Raw genomic sequence first — 23,808 nt, 5'->3', positions numbered from 1 at the left:
GCTGTGTATGAAGATCCCACAGCAAATGTCTGGGGGTTGAGGGGGGGTATGAAGGTACCAGACCCAACAAGAACACTTATTTTTAAGGCTTCTGAATGAGACTGAAATAAAATTTAATGCCTTCTGTGACTAGAGGAGAGACCAACTGAAATGGTGATGGAAAGAGCTTTACCATTGATAGGGAGAGAAGCAGACATTACTTGCCATAGATGGAAAAAAGGGCAAAGGAATTAATTTCAGCATTCTTGTATATTTTGGTATTATGAAAACTGTATTTTTGCTGATGCAGAGTATATCTCATCAAGGTGTTTGAGAACTCCTTTTGTAGTTTGTCTCAAACTTCTTAGGATATACAGGGGTACAAAGATTTCAGAGTAACAGCCGTGTTAGTCTGTATTCGCAAAAAGAAAAGGAGTACTTGTGGCACCTTGGAGACTAACAAATTTATTTGAGCATAAGCTTTCGTGAGCTATGCTCAAATTTGTTAGTCTCTAAGGTGCCACAAGTACTCCTTTTCTTTTTGTGAATACAGACTAACACGGCTGCTACTCTGAAACCTATACTTATTAACCTTTTCCCCCTTCCCATACTTTCTGTTTGGATAAACAAGGACAAAAAATGAGGTGGCATCAGTCTCAAACACTGGAAGCATAATGTGGCTTCTATCAAAGTAGAATGTACTTTAGGTTGTTTGGAAAAGTAGATGAACATTCTAGTGGGGCTTGAGTGCCCCTCCAGCTACAGCTGTGTCAGAATATCAATTGTAAACCCCTTTCTTTGATAGAATTACATGGATGCATCAAGGTCAGGTATAGCTCATAATATGCAAATACTGCTTTTAATATATTCACCACAAACATAACCGCTCCAAAGAAGCAGTTAATGTCTGCTATGATTTCATACTAAGGATGCAGTCAAACACATTCTGCATGATATTCCACAATGTGAATTTATAGGTAGTTACATATGATGTGGCTTCTGGCACTAGGTCCTCCTGCTTGCACAGAGGTGTCCCCTTAACAGACAACCAGCCTGCTCTTGGTACCATTAAGGCCTACTCCTTCTTAAAAAGTATCTCTACCTTTCATCCCTCTTGCACCGAGATCCCAACAATCCTCAGGGTGCAATTTCTTCCATTTCTGTTCTAGGGGAAGGACAGTCTCCTTTTGTTTGTAGGCTGATACTTGTTTTGAGTTTGATTAAACTGAAAGAAACAATATTTGATTTGATCAATGGTAATTGAGTTCTGTTTTGTTTTTTAATGTTCAGAATCTGTATAATGTAAAAATGCGGATCTCTCTCATTTTGGATGGACTGCTTTGTTAGAGCAATTGGAAGAATACTAATTCAGAAAGCAGCCATTTGTTGACTACATCATATAAAATATACTTTCCGTAGAGTTTAACTTCTGTTTTACTTCTGCCAACTACAAGCAACTGAGTATTTCAATTATTCTGGTAGAGAGTTTCTCTTGATGACCTTGAGTGAACTGTGTGACTAGAACTTCTAAATGTACATTAATCTTATTTGCTCATTTTTACAAATACATGGAATCATTTTTTTATAAACCTTGGCAGTCCTGCCTCTTTCCCCTTCCACTTGGCATTCATCCTTTCTTTCTCTCCTTTTCAGAAAACATGCCTTGAATTGCCACAGAATGAAACCAGCTCTCTTCAGTGTGCTGTGTGAGATCAAGGAAAAAACAGGTGTGTTGTTGGAATTTTTGAATGATTTTTAGAAAGTTGGGTATCAGACATGAACATCTCCTGGGTCAAGTGCAATTGAGATGTCTTTACCGAGTGAATAATTTTTACAGCTTCAGACTTTAATGGTGATTTCCTGGCCTAATGTTCTTCTCTGTTGGTTGGAGATTATTTATTTGTAGCTTGCTTCCTACACTGTAGGCCGTGCCCTGATTTGAAGGAAATATTACTGCTCACGGCTTTTGATTTGAAAAACAAAATAAAATGTAAGCATTACAATTATAATCTCTGAGGAGACGTGTGTAGGCATTCTGTTAAAGACATTCTCTGTATCTGGTTGTCATCCCTTTGTCTCTGTCATGCCATTTCTTGAAAGAAAATGGTCCCAAAACTGTGGCGGGACTAGGAGATTAACACTGGAAAATGAACTAGACCTCAGAAAAGAGAGGCTGTGAGGAGAAGCAGAAGATAGATGGGGAAAGAAGACAAAAGCTGCAGGAAACTGAGTTGACAGGTGGATTATGTGACTTATTTTCTTTGTGAGGAGGAATGGGGTTGTTAGGAGCGAGTGGATTTTGATTTTGGCCACCCAGTGTATCAATTGTTCATCTATAAACTCCTGGGCAATGATGTCAGGATGTTTTATTGTGCTTTGTTGTGTAAACTTTTGAGCTTGCTTAATTTGGATGCTATATTAAAGGATAGTTGCTTGTAGAACCTGTTTAATTGTAGAAAATGTGTTCTTTATTATATAGGTTGCTTAACATTAATATCCTAATACTGCCCTTGGTACTGAACCTGTACTAAAAAAATAACTTGTAATTTTCTTGTATGTCACTTTTGTACCATATTTCCAAACTAAAGGCCATCTAGTTATATCTTCAATGATGATCTTGGCATCAAAGGCAGTATGTGATACTAAATGAAATGCAACATACTCACACTTTTGTGTAAAGAGAATGTTATAATTGACGTATTTTGAGTTCTCATAGCAGCAATTTTCTTTTGTTGTAGGAAAATTTTAAAGGAATAGAAATTTGTGAACAGTTATGCTATAGTCTCTTATGTCTGTTTATCCTATGTGGTTTTTTCCTTTGAGCAGGAGCTAATCTTAGAACAGCTAAAAGGAAACTAATCCAAGCACTGGAGCACCCTTCTTATTTGTTTTTCCATGTTGGGATTTGCTTGTTCTGTGTTATGACCTGGAAGTTTAACTTCTATTTGACTTAAACATATTTGTAACAAGAGACTCCAATACCTTGGCTACACTGGATTTGTTTTGGTCTCATAGGTTTTTGAATGTCTAATGGTCTGTCTGTTCCTTATTTAAATTATGGAGAGCAGATGTTATGGCTTCAAGCAAATAAAAGCCTGGACATACTGTAGCATACGGTTTAGGCTTTCTTTGTGACCCAGGCGCACAAGCTTCCTTTCTAGTTCAGAATCAGTTTAAAACATGTTTGGCCCCCCAAACCTCTCTCCCACATTCCCTTTGTTACTGTGCCAGTGTCACTCACAATAGCTCAGGATAAGCCATGTGCCCCTCCATTGAGCAGCCAGCTGGAAAGTGCAGAGAAATTCTGCCCAGAAAGTGCTTTTTAAAAAATACTTGTAAAAGTGACTATTCTTTTTTGCCAGTTAAATTGATTTATCCAAATTATAGCCTTCTCTCAAACTGTTTGAATTCTGAATTGTATGAGTTATATTTTTCTTTTTAGATTAAATAGTTCAGTCACTGTAGTTTGTAGAGTGACATTTTTATTTGTACATTTCACCAGGAAAAATATACTGAAATAGATTTCACTTTCAAGTATGTCCTAGATACACACAGTCCACATGCATTTATTGAAGGCACATCTAACCCAAGCAACGTTTTGGGGGGCAGACAGTGCTCCGTCAAGGAGGACAACAGCACATTGCTCCACTGAAGTCCATACTAACCTCATTCACAATAACATCCACTTAATTCTTTTGAGAACTGGCAAAAGTACTGTTCTGTCTTAGAATATTTTAAAAACCTGTTGTTAATAAATCTGTCTAGCAGACTCTTTTCTTGGTGTTCAGCTGCCATGGACATCAGATGCTTGACTCCAGAATGCTATGCTTATCCAAATATAAAAGCTGTTTATAGCTTTAATATCCAGGTGTGTACATCGATGGAAATAAAAGCAAATATTATCCTTGAGGATTTTCTTTTCCTGACTGATTGCAGCAAACACCTGAGTTATGATGGATTTCGAGCTCTTTAGGGCAGGGGCACGGGCACTGTCTCCTTATGTGTTTGTACAGTGCCTAGCAAAATGGGGCTCTCGGCATGACTGCAATACAAAGAATCAATAAGTATTTTTGTTTAGCAATTTATGACACATACCATTTTTTCCCCCTCCCACTGACTGCAATATATCCTTCCTCTAACATCCCAGCTGTTCAAATAGGTTAATTCAATTTGTACTTTTTCATTCCATTACAGAACTTGGCAAGTGGTGTGGGGCTAAATGGGTGTTTTCCCTTTGTCCCTGGGTTTGTTGACATTCCTACATTGTTGTCTTGTTCCTTAGCACTCAGAACCATGCTGGCCTTTTTCTTCCTTCTGAATTAGTTTTCTTCTCCTCTGTGGTGGAGAATCTACAAGACCTTCAGATATTGACTTTTAAGAAAGCTTTGTCCTGTCAGAACACTTGGGACCAGGAGAGGCAACTTTGTTGTCATTCCCCAGAACTGGGCTCCCCAGGGTGGAGGTGCGGGTTGAGGGCTGTTCTTCACAGAGGGTCATTGGCTGCGGAATTTGCTCCCTCTTGTGGCTAATGATAGTTTGGATTTGATAGCCTTCAGGGTGCAATGGGAGGCCCATTTGTTAAATGATGTGATTATGAGGGTTTCTCTCTTGGTAGCAGTAAGGGATGGCTTGAAGTGATATGTGTGGAGATTATTTTTTTTAAAAAAAAAGTTGTATGGCTACCGAATGCCATTGCAATAGGCACCAAGTCTTCAAATAAATAAAATGTGTGCACTTTCTACAAGCAGTTAGTGCTGATTAGTTAGTCCCAGTTCCTGCTGAGAGCCAATTAATTACTCTGCAGTTCTATTTTTAAAAATGACTGTGAAAAAGGAATCTTCTTACTCCATAGATTCCCTCATGTCTCATCAGAATTGTTTATTAAATTCCAGTCAGTCAGCACCTGTACAACCCTCTGACTCCCAGTGCCTTGCGCTTTGTGTAGTCATTTTATACCTATACAAAGTGGGCCATTAAGACCTGCATTTTCAAATCCACCCTATCCCTCTTCTTCTAATGCCTTAAAATTCAAAGAGGTTAACGTTCAAGGTTCTGTTCTTGTGTGCTGTACAGCCAATAGATGTATTTACCTCTAGCTTTTCTGCACTGTTGCCACGTGGAAGAAAATCTGGAGAGGAAAACAAGCCTAAACAAATTGCATATCATTTTTATTTTGGCATCAGTGATCTCATACAGTTCATTACAGAACTGCAGATCTTTAATTAATGATATGTAAATATATTGTAATGATTGCATTTGCATATTGAGTGAGGTTTCAGTACCTTAGGTTGTGATGTATTTTAATTAAGGATTAATTAGAAATGATGGGAATTTCATTGGGCTTAGTATAATTATTTTACATTTTGATGAATATCTAGTGGGTGTTGTGCTGGGGAATGTATAATACCATGTTAGTGTATATGACAGCACCAGTTTAAAAGGCTTTATGATCCTGAAGGGTGTTTGTTAAAAGCATTCATAAAAATGATGGATGGATAGTGAAAGATTTGGGCATACTACTAAGCCCGGACAAGTCTGAGTCATGCTTAAAACATTGAATATGTGATAGTTAACTACATAAGCAGAATGGCAGAACATTTACTTAGAATAGTCTAGTTATCTGCTGGACAGATAGACAAAATGAATAAATTAGTCTTCATTTATATTTTGTATCAAAAACTAAAGTAGAAACCCTTGAATTATATTTTTGTCACTCATCCTCTGGTACTGTACATGGTAATTACCTTTAAGAGTACCGTACAACTTCTAGGAAAAAATCCAACTACTCCCACTTCAGTTCAATAAAGTCTTGAGACACAACCCCATAATAATGTTGGTTGTTGTACATCTTAGGGTTTTAAAATGCAGTACACATTAGGGTAGCTGCAACTTAAAAAATGTGTTTATCTTTTTGTCCAGTTTGATATGTTGATCACTTATTAAGGTATTGATACAGTGATGAACAAATTGATCTAATTAGTATAGTGGTCCAGTGGGCTACCAAAAGGCAAAACATTGCTAACCCACCTCTAAACTGAAGTGACCGAACCAATCCACACAATACCATATGGGGAAAATGATGTGGGATACCCTTGTTAATTTAGAAATTTGTGATCGTATTAGTGATTTTTTTCTTTCTAATATTTGAGTGAGACTAGCCAATTATGTCTTTACTAGCTTTGGGAGATTGATTAGATTGGGCAAGCTCAAGCTAAACTTTTTGGTTTTCGATTTGTCTCCATCAGAGAAAATAATGAATCATCAATTGTCATTGCTTTTAATTAATCATTGTTTAATGCCAATGAAAAAAGGCTTTTTTTAGGGGGCTTTAAAGGTTCATTTGTGCTACAAATGTCCCTGATTGTGCAGGGGGAGGAGCATATTGTTTAGTGGTTTTTAATGCTTCTACTTTACTTCTGCCAAGTCCTGAAGGCTAGTGTTGTCTTGAGGAGACCAAGATTGCTATTGGGGCAGGGATGAGATTGGCCTGAATTTTAAAAAAATCAAAAGTAAGAGGAGATTCACCTGTTTCTTAACAGACTCTAAAATCCTAATATTGTTCTTGTGTCATAGGCTAGAATTTGTTTAAAGAATCCTTAGCTTCTTGTTTTTCTACTGCTCCAAACACTTCCTTTTTTTGATAGAAGACAAACCAGTACTAAAATCCAGATGGTGTCAACTGAAATGACTTATAGGCAGCTTGTGTTATCTAAATACCCTTCCACACGCTGGATTTAATACCACCCTATAAAGTGGCTGTGCTGGTTATGGTTTTGTTCATCCAATCATCCTCTTCCATGATTACTGGCTCTAGAGGGTTGTTACATAAATGAATGCAGCTTTTGTTCTCACTGATTTGAACAGGCTGCTACGTGCAGCAAATTCTTGGTTATGAATTCTTCAAATAGATAGTTTTGAATGAATCAGACATTTTTTATTAATACCAAAAATAACTCAAATGTTAAACTAGTTGAAGAGGGATGTTGAAAGTATTAGGCCTAAAAATTGACCACCTGTGACAGCTGCTCAGTGAAAGTCTGAGTTTGAGGAGTTTAATGGCTTTATTTAACCATTTAAAATATCTGATCTTTGGGGCAATTATATGTATAATTTAAGTGAATTTCAATTAAACCAGGAGTTTAAAATATAGGTTGTGTAGTAGGCTTTAAAAAAAAAAAAAAAGCTCAGTCAGTAATGCTTAGGTCTAATCATCTTGACAGAGTTCCATTAAATAAACATTTGACTTACCAGAGTAGAAGTGCAGCCTACAAAATTAATGATTTTTAACTCCTCTCTACTTGTGACTTACTTGAGTCAGCCAACTAAATTCTTCCCTTGAGACTCTACAAGCATTTCATACATGCATTTCAACAGTTGACTTGAGATGAGCCTATGTGTAATTGATAACTAATGTCTAATTACTGTAATTAGACAAGTGACAGAAAATTAAGCTGCAGCTGGGAACTTGACTCTAGCACTGAGGCAGATTCTGATATGCAATATATACATATGGAAAAGGGATTGGCAGAATTGCATTCAAATGGCAAGCAAGACCCAAATATATCTGCTCCTCTCAATTGTATTCGTACCTACCAATCAAAATACTTTAATGTGAAATTTAGCCAAGATTAGTTAGCAAATGAACTCTGGCTCACTTGCCCACGTGGTTGCAGTCCCAGTGGCCAACCCGTAGTTCAGAACTATTTGGAAATAGAGAACTGGCATTTTAAAAAAAAAAACAACAAACTACGATTTTTTTTCCTCTTGTTTCCACGTTACAAAAGTATCTATTCAGTAATGGTGCTGTTAGAGGAACACTTTTGTGTATGATCTGCAATAAAAATATGCTTTCCTTTGTTTTAATTTCTGGTTAAAAAATATGCAAGTTTCCCTTCCTTACACTCCTTTAGCAGAATTCCCCACTCATGTTTTAATGGAGAGCATCTTTTCAGTTTGCTTTTCATTTTCTTCTTTCTGTGGAACTGGCTTTGTTCCATTTTCTATGACTGAGTATTGGAACGAGAGGCCAAGGAGGGTGAATTATAGAAGTCAGAAGAACAGACTTACTAGGTTGAAAACCTAGTGAGAGAGTAAAACAAAGTTGAGGACCATGAAACTGCTAGCTATGGGTGGCAAGGCAGTGTTTGCTACATAAATGGTGTTTCACTATGCATATATGTATTTTAAAACCATTTAAAAGTGGAAAAAACTCTTTGCCCATTCTCTGGCGTTAATGCCAGTCTGTTTTGCCCAAGATTTGTGTCTGAAACTCTTCAGTAAATACACTGTTTTAAGACTGAATATGTAGTAGGGGAAGTACTGTATCTAGAAGAAATGGTGTATCCATATCAGTCTGTTACACACACTTTCTTGCAAAAAATATGCAAAAATATAAGATGCAAAAATTAAGAACTGTTTCTCTAGGTGATCTGAAAGGAATTCAGGACTATTTTCTCCTGTTGGAAGATGGATTTTTTTCTTTTCATAGAATCCTAGAAGATTAGGGTTGGAAGAGACCTCAGGAGGTCTAGTCCATCCCCCCTGCTCAAAGCAGGACCAGCCCCAACTAAATCATCCCAGCCAGGGCTTTGTCAAGCCAGGCCTTAAAAACCTCTAATGATGGAGATTCCACCACCTCCCTAGGTAACCCATTCCAGCGCTTCACCACTCTTCTAGTGAAATTGTTTTTCCTAATATCCAACCTAGACCTCCCGCACTGCAACTTGAGACCATTACTCCTTATTCTGTCTTCTGCCACCACTGAGAACAGCCTAGCTCCAACCTCTTTGGAACCCCCCTTCAGGTAGTTGAAGGCTGCTATCAAATCCCCCCTCACTTTTCTCTTCTGCAGACTAAATAAGCTCAGTTCCCTCAGCTGCTCCTTATAAGTCATGTGCCCCTGGCCCCTAATCATTGCTCTTAATCATTTCATTGCCCTCTGCTGGAGTCTCTCCAATTTGTCCAAATCCTTTCTGTAAGTGGGGGCCCAAAACTGGATGCAATACTCTAGATGTGGCCTCACCAGTGCTGAATAAAGGGGAATAATCACTTCCCTCGATCTGCTGGCAATGTTCTTACTGATGTAGCCCAATATGCCGTTAGTCTTCTTGGCAGCAAGGGCACACTGTTGATTCATATCCAGCTTCTCATCCACTGTAATCCCCAGGTCCTTTTCTGCAGAACTGCCACTTAGCTGGCCGTTCCCCAGCCTGTAGCAGGACTCTGCACTTGTCCTTGTTGAACCTCGTCGGATTTCTTTTGGCCCAATCTTCCAATTTGTCTAAGTCACTCTGGACCCTATCCCTACCCTCCAGCTTATCTACCTCTCCCCACATCTTAGTGTCATCCATGAACTTGCTGAGGGTGCAATCCATCCCATGATCAAGATCATTAATGAAGATGTTGAACAAAACCGACCCCAGGACCGACCCCTGGGGTACTCCGCTTGATAGCGGCTGCCAACTAGACATTGAGCTGTTGATCACTTCCTATTGAGCCTGATGATCTAGCCAGCTTTCTATCCACCATATAGTCCATTCATCCAATCCATACTACTTTAACTTGCTGGCAAGAATACTGTGGGAGATCGTATCAAAAGCTTTCCTAAAGTCAAGGTATATCACGTCCACTGCTTTTCCCCATATCCACAGAGCCAGTTATTTCATCATAGAAGGCAATCGGCTTGGTCAGGCATGACTTGCCCTTGGTGAATCCATATTGACTTTTTTTCTGATCCGCTTCCTCAACCCAAGTGCTTCAAAATGGATTCCTTGAAGACCTGCTCCATGATTTTTCCAGGGACTGAGGTGAGGCTGACCGGTCTGTAGTTCTCCAGATTCTCCTTCTTCCCTTTTTTTAAAGGTGGGCACTATATTTGCCTTTTTCCAATCGTCCGGGACCTCTCCCAATTGCCACAAGTTTTCTAAGATAATTGCCAGTGGCTCTGCAATCACATCAGCCAGCACCCTTGGATGCATTGCATTGGGCCCCATGGTCTTGTGCATGTTCAGCTTTCCTGAATAGTCCTTAACCTGTTCTTTCACCAGTGAGGGCTGCTCACCTCCTCCCCATACTGTGCTGCCAAGTGCAGCAGTCTGGGAGCTGACCTTGTCCGAAGACCAAGGCAAAAAAAGCATTGAGTACTTCAGTTTTTTTCCAACTTTTGCTGGAGTTGTGTAACTTTAAAAAAGTTAAGCAACTGAGGTTCAGTTGACAGAACTATTTTTTATTAAAGCCAACACTGTTATGTGGAGCAAGATTTATGGTTAATGGAGCAAGGTCTTAAGGTTTTTATGTTGACACCCTGGTCCTGTGTGCATGCCCTTGCTCTACTTTTTTGCTGGCAAAGGCAGAAAGAATAGGTTCGGGGGGCACACTTAAGAGAACAGTTTGACTACACTGGCAGTTTAAGACTGTATGTTGTCTTTTCGCTGTCTGCATGGTTTATAGTTTCTGTATGGTTTGTAAAATATTGTGTGACTCAGCAAAAGTTAAGTTAACTTTTATTGTAGTATGCGTGTTTTCAGAATTGTGAATGTTGGCTTATGAATTTCTAATTGTAAACTAATCTGGATTTTTATTTATATTGTTTCAGTATTTTGTAATCTGTGTATATTAAGTGTCCGTATACTTGTTAATCAGGATCCTGGCCTTGCCTATAGTGAAAGATGGTCCCTTTGCCCAACTGCTTCATAATTATGGTATCTCCTTCATCTTGAATCTATGTATTTAAAAAAAAATTGTCCTTGGTGTGTGAAGATTATAGGATATCAAATCTCTGAAGCTTTGCAAGCTTCAGTCATTTAACAAAATTTGTCTAGTACCTACTGTTCTCTTGAGACTAAAAATTGTGGTTAACAAGCAAAGAATTTGAATTAGAAAGAATTGAAAAATGTTTGCATACATATATTGTTCAATTGGCTCAACTGCCCTGCAAACTCTTATTTAAAATGGAGATTGCCCCCAATCAGCTGTTGAGACAAAACACTGTTGGGAGAAGGAAATGATTATATATTTTTAAATAAACATGTTTAAACAAACTACATATGTAGAAGCATGTAAGTTCATAAACGGCTCTAAAGCTTGGCTCTCTTGCGATTAGAGACTTATGTACAATTCAGACATAAATATAGGACTGTTTTGGTGGTTTTAGACTATTCACAAAGTAATACCTCTAGGTCTGATTCTAATGGAAATTCAGAGGTGTCAGACTTGGTGACATAGAACAGACTAGGCAAAATTCATCCCTGTTGTACTGACTTCCATAGAGGTTTGTACTTTTGTGTCATTCTTTTCAGTTACATGTCTAGGAATAAAGCAATTGCCATGGTGTATCAGACCCAGTCCAGTATCCTGTCTCCAACAGTAGCCAGCACCAGATGCTTCTGAGGGGCCAATGGGGGCGTTATCTGTTCCATGAAGTTCTCAACCTAACCTCTAATAGTTAGAGATTAGTCTAATCTAAAGCATGAGGTTTTAAGTCCCTTCCAACATTTTTTTAATGTTAATTACTATAACTCAGTATATCCTTGTTATACATATAAATGTACAATCTCTTTGAATTTTGGTAAATTCTTGGTCTTAGCAGCATCTTGTGAATTTTGAATTTGTCATCATTCAGCTTCATTAACTGTCCGATTTTTCCTTGTACATGAAGACATTACTCTGTTAAAATCTGAAGAGAATATAAATAAATCACCAGAGTTAAAGCTGACTTTTTCCCTACTTTGGAAATAACCTGTTGATCCCTGTTTATATTTATCTAGTGTTAAGTATTCGCGGTATTCAGGAGGAAGATCCCCCCGATGCTCAACTAATGAGACTAGATAACATGTTGCTGGCAGAGGGTGTCTCCGGGCCGGAGAAAAGAGGAAGAGGAGGACCTACGACTGTAGCAGCAACATCAGGTGGCTGTCCAAATGACAATAGCATTGAACACTCTGACTACAGGGCCAAGCTGTCACAGATCCGACAGATATACCACTCTGAGCTAGAGAAATATGAACAGGTGATCTTTCTGCATGGAAGAGTTTTTATCATCTCAATTAAAAAAAATAACCGTTTTTCCTTTGCTGTTGGTTGTAAGCTCAGAACAGGGAGTATAAACTATTCATATAAATGCAAGGATGGCAAATTCAATTAAAAATCTTTCAGCTCACTATGTTAGAATAAGACTAAAATGAAAGGACTTTTGACATTCATTAAACTTGCCTGGTCTGATGTCTAAGCTAACTGAAAGATTATACTTGTTGCAATACTTTTAAGAGGAAATAGAGGAGTAAAGCTAAACGTGAATTAAAATATTCTGGATTTATTCACTTACTGGGGAAATTAAACCGAACTTTAGGGGTACTTTATTGTGTGTGTTGATTTAATTTATTTTCAGGCATGCAGTGAGTTCACCACCCACGTTATGAACCTTCTCAGAGAACAGAGTAGAACAAGGCCAATTTCACCAAAAGAAATTGAGCGCATGGTGAACATAATCCATGGCAAATTCAGCACTATCCAGATGCAGCTGAAACAGAGCACATGTGAGGCAGTGATGATCTTGCGCTCACGATTTCTTGATGCAAGGTAATAAACAAGCACAACCCAATGGCAACAGCTATTGGCTCTGACCACATTTTCTGATGTGTTTGCTTGATGCCAGTAATTATAAAACAGTTATAATGCCTGTATTTACAACCTTGAACTAGTATAAATATCTTTAAATACACACCACTGGTCATGTGTTATGAAGTATGCTTAGTTATCATTAATATTACAATCTTTAATAGCTATTAAAGTCTGTCTTGTGAATTTGCTGAAACAATATAGAGTAGATTTCAGAGGAGATGAGACAAATCCCTGTGGTATGTTCTTTAACTCTTTTTAGCAGGAAGAATAACTATTTGTGTATTTACAGGCGTAAACGGCGTAACTTCAGCAAACAGGCAACAGAAGTACTGAATGAGTATTTTTATTCCCACCTGAGTAATCCTTACCCCAGTGAAGAAGCCAAAGAAGAGCTAGCGAAGAAGGGTGGCATCACAGTCTCGCAGGTATACAGTGCTTTATTTGAAATTGCTCTCATTGTAAAGATGCTTTTTTATTTTTGTAAAATATCAGTAGTCCTCTGTCATTAGGAGACTTGTAGTTAAACTCTCATGGTTCATTATTACCACCTATTATGGTGAAAGAGGCTTTTATGCATCCTAGATTTTGTTAGAGGCTATATGGCAAATTTTTCCCTCTAACCTTGGTTTGAGTTACCTCTGGTGGTAGCCTCAATAACTACTAGGCGATCATGATAGTTTGGTCAAGTATTGACAGGGATGTTTTTCTAGGTCTCCAACTGGTTTGGTAACAAGAGAATCCGGTACAAAAAAAATATGGGGAAGTTCCAGGAAGAGGCTAACATTTATGCAGCAAAAACAGCTGTGGATGCAACAAATGTGGTGGCCCAGGGTAACCAGGCAAACTCCCCATCAACACCAAATTCTGGTAAGTAAGGAAAAGCTGCCTCTAAAATATGACAGGTTTCAGAGTAACAGCTGTGTTAGTCTGTATTCACAAAAAGAAAAGGAGTACTTGTGGCACCTTATACTAACCAATTTATTTGAGCATAAGCTTTCGTGAGCTACAGCTCACTTCATCGGATGCATACTGTGGAAAGTGTAGAAGATCTTTTTATACACACAAAGCATGAAAAAATACCTCCCCCCACCCAGCTCTCCTGCTGGTAATAGCTTATCTAAAGTGATCACTCTCCTTACAGTGTGTATGATAATCAAGTTGGGCCATTTCCAGCACAAATCCAGGTTCTCTCACCCCACCCCACCCCACTCCACCCCACACGCACAAAGTGGGTTTTTTCTTCTACACTTTCCACAGTATGCATCCGATGAAGTGAGCTGTAGCTCACGAAAGCTTATGCTCAAATAAATTGGTTAGTCTCTAAGGTGCCACAAGTACTCCTTTTCTTTTTTCTCTAAAATATGGTATTTCTCATGTTCCTACTTTGAGAAGCCTCTATAGTCCGGAGCCAGAGGCTTCTCATTCTCGTTGCAAATGGCCCTCCTAGTCTTTATACCACTGTGTCAGAGCACCACAAAGGATAAGAGCCTGTGTGTGTGTAGTGGCACTTCCGACTAATCATATGCACATGTTAAAGATACAATTGAAACTCATTAATTCTCACCTTCCTAATCTGTCCCACATAATTTGTGCATTCCTGACCATATCTGTCTCCTCAGGAAAAAAATTAGTAGCGAATATTATAGGGAAGCCTCATATTATACTTCTGAGGGCATTATGCATCAAAAAATTAAATTCTGCACACAATATTTTAAAATTCTGCAAATTTTATTGCAAATAAATGGGGAGCACAGACCACTGGCTGCACAGAGGTGGGAGAGCACTGCACCACACTCCACTCCAGGGACACAGACTAAGTGGTGAGGTTGCAACCAACCCTGACACAGTGCAAGGACTGAGCCTGCCCCAGAATCACCCCAGGGCACTGCCCCTCGTGCCAGGTGCACCAGGTGTGGGCAGGCAAGCTCAGCAAGGCAGGATACAAGTGTGGAGGGGCTTCAGTGTGGGGAATCCAGGTGTGGGTTGAGAGGGTTCTGGGTGGGGCACTCTGGGTGCGAGCAGCTCAGTGGGGGATTTGGGTGTGGGGGGATCTGGATGCACAGGGGCCTGTTGGGGGGAGTTCTGGGTGAAATGATGGGGCTCTGCAGGGGGGTTCAGGTGAAGGTGGTTGGGGCTCAGCGGGGGGGTGTTGGTGGGGGGGGATAGAGCTCAGCAGGGGGGTCTGAGTGTGGAGAGCTCAGTGGGGGTGGGGCCCAGATGCTGGGGGAATGGGGCTCAGTGGGGTGGGGATCCAAGTGCAGCTGGTTGGGGCTTGGTAGTGTGAGGATCTGGGTGCTGGTGGCTCATTGGGGTGGTCCAGGGGGAATGGGGCTCGTCAAGGGGGGTTCTGGTGTGGGGGGGTGAGGCTCGGTGGGAGGGTTTGTGTATGAGGGGGTCTGAATGCACAGGGGCTGGGCGGATGTGGGAGCAGCTCCCTTTACAGTGATCCTTCCCCCTGCAGCTGAGGAGTGATGAGTGCAGGAAGCATGGGGGTGGGGGAGAAATCTGGGGGTGGGTCTGACATGGCCCTGAATGCCGTGCAGGGGGAGGATGGGACTTCCTCTTTTCAGCCCAGCCAGAACTAGCAGCTGAGCCCGGCACAGAGTAGGAGCCACCAGCCGAATCTTTCACAATCCCACGCCCTGCCCCACAGTGATTTACCTCTCTGCCGGCTATCTGGGCACCTGAAACACACTGCTGGGGAGGGTTGCATGACCACTTTTGTGGCTTCATAAGAGTGGCCATACTGGGTCAGACCAAAGGTCCATCCAGCCCAGTATCCTGTCTACCGACAGTGGCCAATGACAGGTGCCCCAGAGGGAGTGAACCTAATAGGTAATGATCAAGTGATCTCTCTCCTGCCATCCGTCTCCACCCTCTGACAAACAGAGGCAAGGGACACCCTTCCTTATCCGTCCTGGCTAATAGCCATTAATGGACTTAACCTCCATGAATTTATCCAGTTCTCTTTTAAACCCTGTTATAGTCCTAGCCTTCACAACCTCCTCAGGCAAGGAGTTCCGCAGGTTGACTTTGTGCCGAGTGAAGAACATCCTTCTATTTGTTTTAAACCTGCTACCCATTAATTTCATTTGGTGGCCCCTAGTTCTTATATTATGGGAACAAGTAAATAACTTTTCCTTATTCACTTTCTCCACACCACTCATGATTTTATAGACCTCTATCATATCCCCCCTTAGTATCCTCTTTTCCAAGCTGAAAAGTCCTAGCCTCTTCAATCTCCCCTCATATGGGACCTGTTCCAACCCCCTAACCATTTTAGTTGCCCTTTTCGGAATCTTTTCTAATGCCAGTCTATCTTTTTTGAGATGAGGGGACCACATCTGTATGCAGTATTCAAGATGTGGGCGTACCATGGATTTATACAAAGGCAATAAGATATTCTCCGTCTTATTCTCTATCCCTTTTAATTATTCCTAACATCCCGTTTGCTTTTTTGACTGCTGCTGCACACTGCGTGAACATCTTCAGAGAAATATCCACGATGACTCCAAGATCCTTCTCCTGATTAGTTGTAGCTAAATTAGCCCCCATCATGTTGTATGTATAATTGGGGTTTTTTTCCAATGTGCATTACTTTACATTTATCCACATTAAATTTCATTTGCCATTTTTGTTGCCCAATCACTTAGTTTTGTGAGATCCTTTTGAAGTTCTTCAGTCTGTTTTTGTCTTTTAACTATCTTGAGCAGTTTAGTATCTGCAAACTTTGCCACCTTACTGTTTACCCCTTTCTCCAGATCATTTATGAATTGGTTGAATAGGATTGGTCCTAGGACTGATGCTTGGGGGAACACCACTAGTTACCCCTCTCCATTCTGAAAATTTACCGTTTATTCCTACCCTTTATTCCCTGTCTTTTAACCAGTTCTCAATCCATGAAAGGATCTTCCTTCTTATCCCATGACAACTTAATTTACCTAAGAGCCTTTGGTGAGGGACCTTGTGAAAGGGTTTCTGGAAATCTAAGTACACTATGTCCACTGGATCCCCTTTGTCCACATGTTTGTTGACCCCCTCAAAGAACTCTAATAGATTAGTAAGACATGATCTTCCTTTACAGCAGGGGTGGGCAAACTTTTTGGCCTGAGGGCCACATCTTGCTGTGAAACTGTATGGAGGGCCAGGTAGGGAAGGATGTGCCCCCCAAAAAGCCTGGCCCCCGCCCCCTATCAGTCCCCACCCACTTCCCACCCCATGACTGTCCCCCTCAGAACCCCCAACCCATTCAACCCCCTACTCCCTCCGCTCCTTGTCCCCTGACTGCCCCCCTCAGAACTCCCAATCCATTCAAGCCCCTCTTCTCCCCTCCACCCCCGCTCCCTGTCCCCTGACTGTCCCCCCACCACTATCCACATCCCTGCCCCTGACAGGCCCCCCCGGGTCTCCCACGCTTATCCAACCCCCCCCCCGCTCCACTACCCCAGACTGCCCCAACCCCTGTCCACACCCCTGCTCCCTGATAGGTCCCCTGACTGCCCCCCCCCGACCACTATCCACATCCCTGCCCCTGACAGGCCCCCCAGGTCTCCCACACTTATCCAACCCCCCTGCTCCACTACCCCAGACTGCCCCAAACTCTGTCCACACCCCCGCTCCCTGATAGCCCCCCTGGACTCCCACGCCTATCCTGTCCCCTGACTGCCCCCTGGGACCCCCTACTCTCAGCCACGCACATGCCGCCGCCTCCTTACCATGCTGCTCAGAGTGGCAGGAGCTCGCAGCCGTGCTGCCCGTGTGGTGGTGTGACTGCAGGGGAGGGGCTGGGGACTAGCCTCACCGGCCAGGAGCTCAGGGGCCTGGCAGGACGGTCCCGCGGGCTGTAGTTTGCCCACCTCTGCTTTACAGAAACCATGTTGACTTTTGCACAACAATTTATGTTTGCAATTTAAGGCTTCCCTTTGCTTCCCCATCAGACAGCATTTTTCTATGGGGGACATTAATTCTGGGCATGTGCAGTGGTGCAGAATTCCCCCCAGGAGTAATATTACCAACAGATATTAACCAAGAACTAAGTATTTATTACTTTAAAAGTTATACTACAGAAGGCTTACTAAGATGTTACAGTACAAAATATTTCATACATCAAATCTAAGTTAAATGTGTCAAATGGTGATCCATTATCCTTAGATATTTTGTTTGCTTACTTGGGTAATTTCAGTAGACCAGTGAGACTTCCCATCAGCAATGCACATTAGTGTGGCTTTACTGAAGATTGTCAAAGGAAAAACCTGAAGAAGTGTTTTTGCATCAGGGAGTTACCAACACCTCCTTTTAGACGTGACTAGAGGAGTGGAAAAACTAGATCCATTTTGTAATGTTAGAGGTTAAATTTGGTGGCTTAAAAATAAAAAGATTTAACCGCTTTCTTCTTTACAAATGTGCCCTTTGCAGGGTTGTCACACTATCATGTGACATGAGAGGTGTGTTTTATGGAGGATTATATCCAGAGCCTAATTTGTAATGAAAGAGGAGCCAGGGCTTGAGCGCACGCTTGCTCGTGCGCTCTCTCTCTCTCCTAATCTAATCTAAAACATTCATAACTGATACAGCAAGCTCATATGTGCCAGGGCTATGAACTGCCAAGCCCAGATACACACACCTGGGTCTACGAGATATAACCAGTGTTTAATTTGTATCATTCCTCCCATCAATGTGTTATACCTCTGGGACCAGATCCTTGGTGTGCCCCCCCCCCCCAATTTTTTCTATTGGAAGCTGCTCACAGGGCAACCACAGGGAATTCCCAGGGTGCATGAAGCCATGGGGGAGGGGACATGGTGGCTTGCATGCCAGCAATCCCTAGCTAGCAGAATGGCCCTTAGGGGAATGCTGCTTTTGGCATGGCTGCTCTGCACTGGGGACGAGTGCAGAACACATTTGATGCTTAGTCTCAGAAATATGCATTTCTACCTCTTACCTCCACACTTGGGTCTTGCACTGTGTGCTGCTTAGCCAGACCCAAGGATTGGCCTTTTTATCTCTGTTCGTGTTAATTGGAGTTTTGTTTTGAGCACCTATTAACTTAATTACTTAATTTGAATTCTAGGTTGTAGACAAGGGGCCAGATTGTGAAAGGTATTTAGGTAACTAAAGATGCAGATAAGTGGCCTATTGGGATTTTCAGAAGCATCCTGATGCTGAATGCCCATTGATTTCAATGGCAAATTTGGCACCTGGATGCTTCTGAAAATCCCACCAGGCACCTGTCTACATCTTTAGATGCCTCAATGCCTCTGAAAATCTCAAGTGCAGCCCATGTTCTAGTAATCTGTGTCATGCCTTCTTTATAATGGTGTATCCTTAATACTTACCAAACAGGGGACCGTGCATCATGGACCAGATGGCTTGTCTTTTGCCAATAAAGAGAGTACTTGTATCAGTTTGTTTCTCTTATATAACCTTTATTCACTTTCTGAAGGCATATACTTGCCCTGGGTATCTTTTGGCAGTGTTTGAAAGTTGCCTTTTTTGTATGTATAATTTTTTTTTTTTTTAGTTTTCCTTCAAACTTAAGATAATGTAATATTTCTGCTTTAGAAGAAAGAGCCAAACAGTTTCTCTGCATTTGGCTAAACTTTATTCTTGCTTTATTTCAGGTTCCTCTGGCTCTTTTAAGATGACAAATTCTGGAGATTCATTTATAAACTTGCAGTCACTGACTTCCTATCAGAGCTCCCCAGTGGGAGCCAATGTGCAGTCACAGGTAGGCGTGTGGGAGAACTGGCACATAGCTTCGTCAACAAGGCAAATGTCTCATTTGGTACATCTCATTTGTATATGGATGCAAATAGATTCAAATTTGCAAAATAACTGGTTTTGCACATTCAGTATTCACGTACTTTAATGAGGATAGAGTAGTGACTCCTCCCCCTCCCCCCCCCCGCCATCTCGCATGTATTAGAACAGTACTCCATTGGTTAGATTTCAAGGAATGATTAAAGCTGAACAAAGTTGGGTTTTTTAATGTGGAATTTGGGGGTGGGCGGGGAACCCTTCAAGGACTCTCTTGAACTTTGGATTTATGAACTCTAAACTTGGGGACTAAATTGATCTAAAAGTGATCCCATGTATCATAGAAGATTAGAGTTGGAAGAGACCTCGGGAGGTCATCTAGTCCAACTGCCTGCTCAAAGCAGGACCAGCCCCAACTAAATCATCCCAGCCAGGGCTTTATCAAGCAGGGCCTTAGAGGTTTTTAAGGATGGAAATTCCACCACCTCCCTCGGTAACCCATTCCAGTGCTTCACCACTCTTCCAGTGAAATTTTTTCTAATATCCAATCTAGACCTCCCACGCTGCAACTTGAGACCGTTACTCCTTGTTCTGTCATCTGCCACAACTGAGAACAGCCTAGCTCCATCCTCTTTGGAACCCCCCCCTTCAGGTAGTTGAAGGCTGCTATCAAATCCCCCCTCACTTTTCTTTCCTTTGTAGAGAAAACAGAACCATGAAAGCAATTCCCTTCATACAAGAAAACCACTTGAGAGGTGCAAGTTAAGTGTTTGGCCCTCTACATCTTTCCTTGCCACATGCTTTAGGCATTAGAATGCTGTGTTACAACACCACTTCATTTCTTATCAGACCATTTCCCTTGTTGTCACGGAGTCCCTGGGCGATGCTCTGGAACTGCTCCCCACGAAGCCAGTCAGGATTCTGGTGAAGTCTCCTCTCTGTGAGGAGACTGTCTTCAGGGCAAGAAGCTCACATGGCTTCCACCTTCCTGGGTCTGACCTTGGAGCATTCAGCATCCTCTGCCCCTCAGTGCCCTTCTCGCACTGAATTTACCCAGGCAGGGTCCTGAGGAAGCCAGAGGGTCCTGCACCCCAACTTCTCAGTCAGATGTGACTCTTAGCCAGCGAGTAAAACAGTGGTTTATTAGATGACAGGAACATGGTCTAAAACAAAGCTTGTAGGTACAGAGAACAGGACCCTTCAGCCGGGTCTATTTGGGGGGGTGGGGGGGGCAGTAAGCCAGATAACCCTGTCTGCACTTCACTCCACATCCGCAGCCAGCCCCCAACTGACTCCTCCTCCAGCCCCTCCTCCTCTGGGCTTTGTCCCTTTCCCGGGCCAGGAGGTCACCTGATTCCTTTGTTCTCCAACTCTTTAGCTCTCACATTGCAGGGGCGGAAGGGCCCCGGTCATCAGTTGCCAGGAGACAGCGTGTCAGCCATTTATGTTCACTGGCTCTTTGCTCTGCAACAATTACACCCCCTTATCCCACCACCTAGAGACTTAAGAAATGCCTAGGGGAAACTGAGGCACCCCTACAGTATTCAGAGGAAACATTAAGAACAGTCACACTTGTTAATCCCATCTCATTTGTGGTCTTGTTACAGATGGATTCCTTACATCATGTCATACACCAGACAGGAAGATATGACACCATTGTGGGGAATCCTTTGTATACGACGCAGCGCATTGATGTAAGCAGCTTGATTTCACTTTCAGTAGATAAGTGAATTTTTTAGCAGGAATTAGAGAATGCATTTCTTATTGCACACTACCCCTTTGTGTCTTAACATAGTTATAAATTGCTGTTTGTTTATAAAAAAGTGATTTCCAGAACCTAGTGGTCTTCTGCTATTCCTGGTCTACCCCCCAGCCACTAAATGGTTGCCTGGGTAGCTAAAGGGACTGGCTAGCCTCTTTGAGCTACTCCAATGGAAAGGCTATTGTCTAAGACAGAGGTCTGCAAAGTGTGGGGCGTGTCCTCTACGGCAGTGTGGAGGGATGTCTGGGTGGGGTATGGTAGGGTCTGGGCCAGTCTCACTCAGCTCCTCCCTTACCCAGCTGCATCCCTGGCCCCCAGTGCTGCACCTGGCCCCGTCCCCAACCTCAGTGTGGCTCCAATCCTGGGCCTGCACCAGCTCCCAGCCTTGGCCGTGGTTCTGTTCCTGGCCTGGGGATGAGGCTGGGGACAAAGCTGGGGATGGACCCGTACCTGGCCGCAGGCCCAGATGCTGGCCCCAGCCCTACTCCCAACCCTGGCTCTGGAGGGAGGTGGGGGCATGACACTTAAAAGTTTGGGGACTGCTGGTCTTAGCTGTATTGCTTTAAAAAAAATCCAGTGGGCTATAAAGGAAATGGCATGCTGAGACCCCCATGCTGAGCCTGGCACTAGCATTTTCCTTGGCTTATGAGAAATTCCTATCTGGAACACACTGCTTTACAAGCACAACAAACTTCATATCAGTCTCAGGCTAGCTAATAACCTGTAAATGTTACAGATTCTCCTGTGGGTTTTTTTTTTAAATTTTGCTTGGAATGTTCTTTACTGTGGGTGGGAGAAGGTGCCTGATGTGGCAAAGAGGTTAATGCACCCATCTTTCACTTCTGGAGATGCAGTTAAAATGCAGGCATAGGTCACCAGTGAGATTTTGGTGCATCATGTCCTAGTCTCAGATTCATGCATATTACAATCTGTGTCTGGAATAGAAGCAGCTGGTATGGTGCAGGTGATGGGGTACACTTGCACAGAAGAGGGGTGTGTAGGAGGAGCTTTTGCAGCACATGTCTGCACTGAGCTCTGTTCTAATTGTTTAATTCCTCACTTTCACAAACACAACTGTTCTATTGAAATGTGGAAATATGCCAACTAAAAAAATTTATCTTTTGGATGCAAGTAACATCTTCAGGGTTTAATGACAATAGTTTTATCCCCTGTTTCAGGCTAATGGCAGCTGGCAGGACGCTACCACCCCTTCATCAATCACTTCACCTGCTGGAGACCCTGGAAGTGTTAATTCAGATGCGTCTAATTAAGTTTTTAGGACCTATTGATGAGAGGAAAGAGGTCATTAGTGTAATTTGTCAATGTTGCTCTCTTGCCAATACTATTGTTTATACAACTTGACACACAGCTAATTACCTCAGACAAACCCTGGAACCAATAGAAGATTGTGATCACAGTGATACCTCTCTACCTCTCAGCATGACACAGTTGAGTTCTTTTTACTTCAGCCCACTGGGATGTGAAATTGTTTTAAAAGAACTTGCTTCATTTTCCTAACCAAATTCATTTTTTAAATATCAATTTTATGGTAAGAATCTGAAAGTATCTCTTCTAAGACTTGGCATTTGTCTCCGATTTTCCAGTTAAAGTTGACTTATTTTAATTTCCATAAGGTTTTTTTTACTATGAAATTTCTGTTCTAGTTGATAGTTACTAACATTTAAACCCCCTGTATTGTAATTGTACGCGTTCTCTGTATTGTAATTTTGTATAGGAAAACAAGCTTTTCTTTTCTTAACTCAAATTCATTCTGAACTAATTAACCAGAACAGAACATTGCTTTACCAAAACTTTCATTGGACTTTGCTATTGAATAGGAACTTCCATCTTTTGTGTCATTTCATGTAGTTCTAATTTAATGTCTAGTGTAAACTCAGACTTCCCTGTGAATAGATTTTGTGCATTTATGAAAATGTTAATACAAAATCCTCATTTTCAGTTGAAATTTTATCAAAGATAATAAACTTCCAAAGCCTTTTTCCTTCCTGCCTTTTCATGAGCCTCCCCTCATCCTTATGGGCTTGCTGGTTAGTAGCAGCTTAGTGCAGCCATTTTGACAGTGCAGAAACCTCACTATATATGAATGCAAAAACAACCCATGCACCATTACTCAAAACAGCGTTTGCTAAAACTACCTGTGACATCTGCCAGGGTATAGTCCAGATCGTAGGACAGCTGTGCCCCCTTAATTCTCCATTCTGGTGTACACTATGCCCTGCTTTTGCTGTGTGAGCTGCCACTCTGCCCACTCACCCCAGCCTTTACCAGAATGCTATGCCCAGCCACTCTTGAATTATATATGGGCAACACCTGCATATCCCTAGTCCCAGCTTTGCACCCCAGAAATGTACCATCTTGTACTGTTTGGTTACTGAGCAATACAAGCTCATAAAGTTTGTCATTTTAACCTGGTAGAGATTTCCCAATCACTTCAATCAACCACACTGTTTTAGGTAAAATTACAACAAATGTATTAACTATAAAAATATTTCCGTGATTATAGGTGATAGAGGCATAGAAAATCAGAATTGATTACAAAAGAAATAAGACAAAAATTGCAAGCTAATTCCTACACTTTCATGCTAAATACGTTTTGAAAGCAAAAAGGTTTCTCTTATCCAAATCTTTCAACTGTTCATGCTAACTGGACAGTCTTCCAGTCAGGACCATGC

At 41.8% G+C, this 23,808-nt stretch overlaps 1 protein-coding gene across 3 annotated transcripts in view; it reads left to right on the top strand.

Moving 5' to 3' along the window:
* Window positions 1–23,117, top strand: part of PBX4 (PBX homeobox 4) — a 28,653-nt gene extending 5,536 nt beyond the window's left edge. The window contains exons 2-10 of one of the 3 annotated variants that reach the window (XM_073318262.1): window positions 1,633–1,706; window positions 11,745–11,986; window positions 12,365–12,555; window positions 12,887–13,022; window positions 13,308–13,464; window positions 19,218–19,324; window positions 20,056–20,108; window positions 20,961–21,047; window positions 22,294–23,117. In XM_073318262.1, the coding sequence (XP_073174363.1) occupies window positions 1,633–1,706; window positions 11,745–11,986; window positions 12,365–12,555; window positions 12,887–13,022; window positions 13,308–13,464; window positions 19,218–19,324; window positions 20,056–20,108; window positions 20,961–21,047; window positions 22,294–22,477 (1,231 nt within the window). In that variant the 3' untranslated portion in view covers window positions 22,478–23,117. Of the gene's footprint in view, window positions 1–1,632; window positions 1,707–11,744; window positions 11,987–12,364; window positions 12,556–12,886; window positions 13,023–13,307; window positions 13,465–19,217; window positions 19,325–20,055; window positions 20,116–20,960; window positions 21,048–22,293 lie in introns of all 3 variants that reach the window. The other 2 variants (XM_073318263.1, XM_073318264.1) reach the window with 2 other exon arrangements.
* The last annotated feature ends 691 nt before the right edge of the window (window positions 23,118–23,808 follow it).

Source organism: Lepidochelys kempii, chromosome 20, assembly GCF_965140265.1.
Source record: "Lepidochelys kempii isolate rLepKem1 chromosome 20, rLepKem1.hap2, whole genome shotgun sequence".
NCBI lineage: Eukaryota > Metazoa > Chordata > Testudines > Cheloniidae > Lepidochelys > Lepidochelys kempii.
This window is presented reverse-complemented; position numbering and strand designations above follow the sequence as displayed.